A 3,024-nucleotide genomic window follows, 5' to 3' on the forward strand; every position below is an offset into this window, starting at 1 on the left:
GCTCGGTGGGCGGACAACCAATCCATGCCCAAGATGATATCGAAGTCCGACATTGCCATGATACGAAGGTCGCAAGTTAAGCGTAGGTTCGGCATCCCTATCTTACAGTCCTTACAGATTGATCCTACCCAAACGCATCCTCCCATAGGTGACATTACACTTAAGGCAGTTTCTAAAGGTTCACATACAAGTTCTAATGACTTAGCACAAGCAGGGGATATAAAAGAATGCGATGCACCGGTATCAAATAAAACATGCACCCAAGAATTCTATAGTACTAAATTACCCTCAATTATAGACGGGTCCGCTTCTTCCTCTTGCAGGGCAAAGATTCTGCCGGTTGCCTTCTGCTTGCCACTGGTCTTGGCGTTCTGAGTTCCTCCACTCTTCTGGTGCTGCTGCCCGGTAGATCCTGTCTTATTTGTCCAAGGCTTCTGTCCACCTAATGCCTGGGTATTTGTTCTGGAACCTTCTCATTGGTATCCAGATGGAGGGAGTTGGGGGCATTCTTTCCTTTTGTGCCCTAATTGTTGGCAATGAAAGCACTGGATTTGTCCCACCGACCTTTGTTGGTAGCCTCTTCTCTGGATCTATTGCTGCAGTTGTTGTCATTGTTGTTGTGGTTGTGGTCTGGAGTAGGGCTTTGAGGTCATGCTTCATTTCTGGTTCCTGTGAGGTCCAATAGACGCCTGACTCCCTTTTCTCTTGTTCCAAGCCTTCCTGGCATCATTCACTTCCCTTTCAGATTCTAATGCCGTTTCCAGCACCTCGGCATATGAGGGGAGTCGTTGCAGAAGAACTCTTCCCCTGATTGTAAGGTCCAGTCCCCACTCGAGCATCCTTGCTTTCTCTTCATCATTTGCTGCGTATCTGGTTGCGTAACAGGCTAGCTCGTCAAATTTTGCAGCATACTGAGTCACGATCATATTTCCTTGTTTTAGGTTTTGGAATTTCTTGACTCGTTCTCGGCGGATAGTACTTGGGAAATATTTATTTAGGAATAGTTCCCTGAACTGGTTCCAAGATAGGCTCGCTACGTCACGAGTATTTTTGAATAATTCCCACCAATGGTCAGCCTCATCATCAAGCTCGAATACTGCCAAAGCTATTCTATCAGCGGCCTCGGTTATGTCCATGGTGTCTAGCATTTTCTCTATCTGCCGGAGCCAATTTTCAGCTATCTTCGGGCCCGGTACACCTGTGAACTTTGGGGGCCTCTGCTTCCGAAACTCAGAAAAGAGTCGAGTCCTCTCATTCTGTCGATTGTTTCTTATTTGCCCTAGTTCCTCCAAAATTTGACGACCTAGGTTATTTGGGATGTCAGCCCTTGCGGGGATGGGTCCGTGTTGATTTCTGGGACGGTTTCGTATATTGTTGCTTGTTTTAGTATAGCCATTAGCTCGCGTGTCCACCATTCTATTCATGGCACGTGATGAGTTGGTTTCCAGTCTTAGAAAATCTTACTACTTAGATTTGAAATAAAGGTTCAATTTCCTTAGGGTGCACTAAAGCAAGTAACAATCAATAACATAGATCAACACATCATTCATATATAATAGGCATCATTACAAAAGGGCTCCTATATCGGAGTTACATTCGAAGAGCATCTACGCATTACAAAGTTCAGGCTATCTTATTCTAAGGATCCCCATCAGCGGGTCTTACAAAAATCTAGTTTTACTACTTCTCGAACTAGTTCTCGTTTCCCAACCAATCAAAGTCTTCTTCTAGGTCTTCATCAGCGGAGTCGGTGGCTTGGTCCGAAGAGCGGGGGGTGTACATTGGTGAGGGGGGATTGTGTCCAGATGACAACTCTATAGGGTAGGCAGGGTTTGCTCCTTGCTGTTCTGGTGACTGCTCCATATTCATTGGTTGATGGTTGCCTGGCTCCTGATAAGAAGATGTGTGACTTTCAGCCGGAGTTGGTGGTTGGCGGTATGCTCTGGTGCTCAAAGCTTGGTGCATCAAGAAGTCCATCCTCTGATCATCTTGCTCCATTCGGATTGCCTTCTTCACTGCCCGGCTCAAGAATTGTAGGCGCGCCGCACCAGGGACGTCTTCTGCTCCCTCGTATAGCGGGAGTACTCTGTCTCTACCTTACGTATCTCGGTTCTGATCATTTCCTTGGTGGCACTTATACAGCGTCGGCAGCTAAAGTAGGGGCTAACAAACATGGCCCTCCTTCCTTGCATGTGGAAAGTACCCCACGAGTCGAGACTGACGGTGCGCCCGGGGTAGTCTCCCGATGACATCCTAAGGTGGAAAAAGACTTTCATTAGTTAATCTTCTTTTAGTAGCGTCATAGAATAAGATAAGATAAGGGGTAAGGGCTTCTAGAGTCGCATATAGGGTTGCGAGGGTTAAGGGTTGAACCTATGCTCTGCTACCAAGTTGTGACGCCCCGATTCTATACTATTGGTTGCAGTCAAGGAGAGTCACTAATGAGTCCTATGGTCAATAACCAAGAAAGATCCCAGATCGTCGGAGGAGTCAAATTAGCCTCCCTTCTAAGTCTAGCTTTCTTAGGCAGCGCACTGCCCTTTTGACAGATCTTAAAAGGCATTGACACAAGGTCTCATAAGCAACGATAAGGTTCATACATAGAATATAAATACATAACAACCACAAATATACTTAATCCAAAAGATGGTTCCATTACATTACATTCCAAAAGAAGCTTAAATCTACACATGAGTCTTACAAAATAACAAAAGGAATTTCTAGCCTTCCTAAGATAGCCAAAAGTCTTCGAAGGTTTCTGGCTCGTCGTCTCCCGCTATGAGTTCCTTTTCGTCACCTGGCATGATACGCCGTGAGCTTTGAATGCCCAGTAAACACAAACACACCCCACACCTTTTTTCCCAGTCCAATACACAATCACAATTATAACATCAAGTAGTAAAGCATGATACTCAAATAAATAAATAAAGGGGTATGTTAGGTGTTAGCAACTAGAAATCCCCCAAAGAGATTTCATCCTCCCAACCACAAGAATCGGACGCGGATTAATTGTTATGCCCCCTC

General features: G+C 45.4%; 1 protein-coding gene across 1 annotated transcript; it reads right to left on the minus strand.

Annotated features, from left to right (window-relative positions):
- Positions 1-656: 656 nt before the first annotated feature.
- LOC114319446 (uncharacterized) lies at positions 657-1,415 on the minus strand. Its single transcript, XM_028266455.2, has one exon. The coding sequence runs from the start codon at positions 1,413-1,415 to the stop codon at positions 657-659; it is 759 nt and encodes a 252-aa protein (XP_028122256.2).
- Between the last annotated feature and the right edge of the window lie 1,609 nt (positions 1,416-3,024).

This window comes from Camellia sinensis, chromosome 1 (genome assembly GCF_055761805.1).
Source record: "Camellia sinensis isolate YWXY chromosome 1, ASM5576180v1, whole genome shotgun sequence".
NCBI classification, from domain to species: domain Eukaryota; kingdom Viridiplantae; phylum Streptophyta; class Magnoliopsida; order Ericales; family Theaceae; genus Camellia; species Camellia sinensis.

Bases quoted from the DNA above. Each gene is read 5' to 3' on its own strand.
- LOC114319446 (XM_028266455.2), bottom strand. From the start codon at position 1,415: ATGGTGGACACGCGAGCTAATGGCTATACTAAAACAAGCAACAATATA.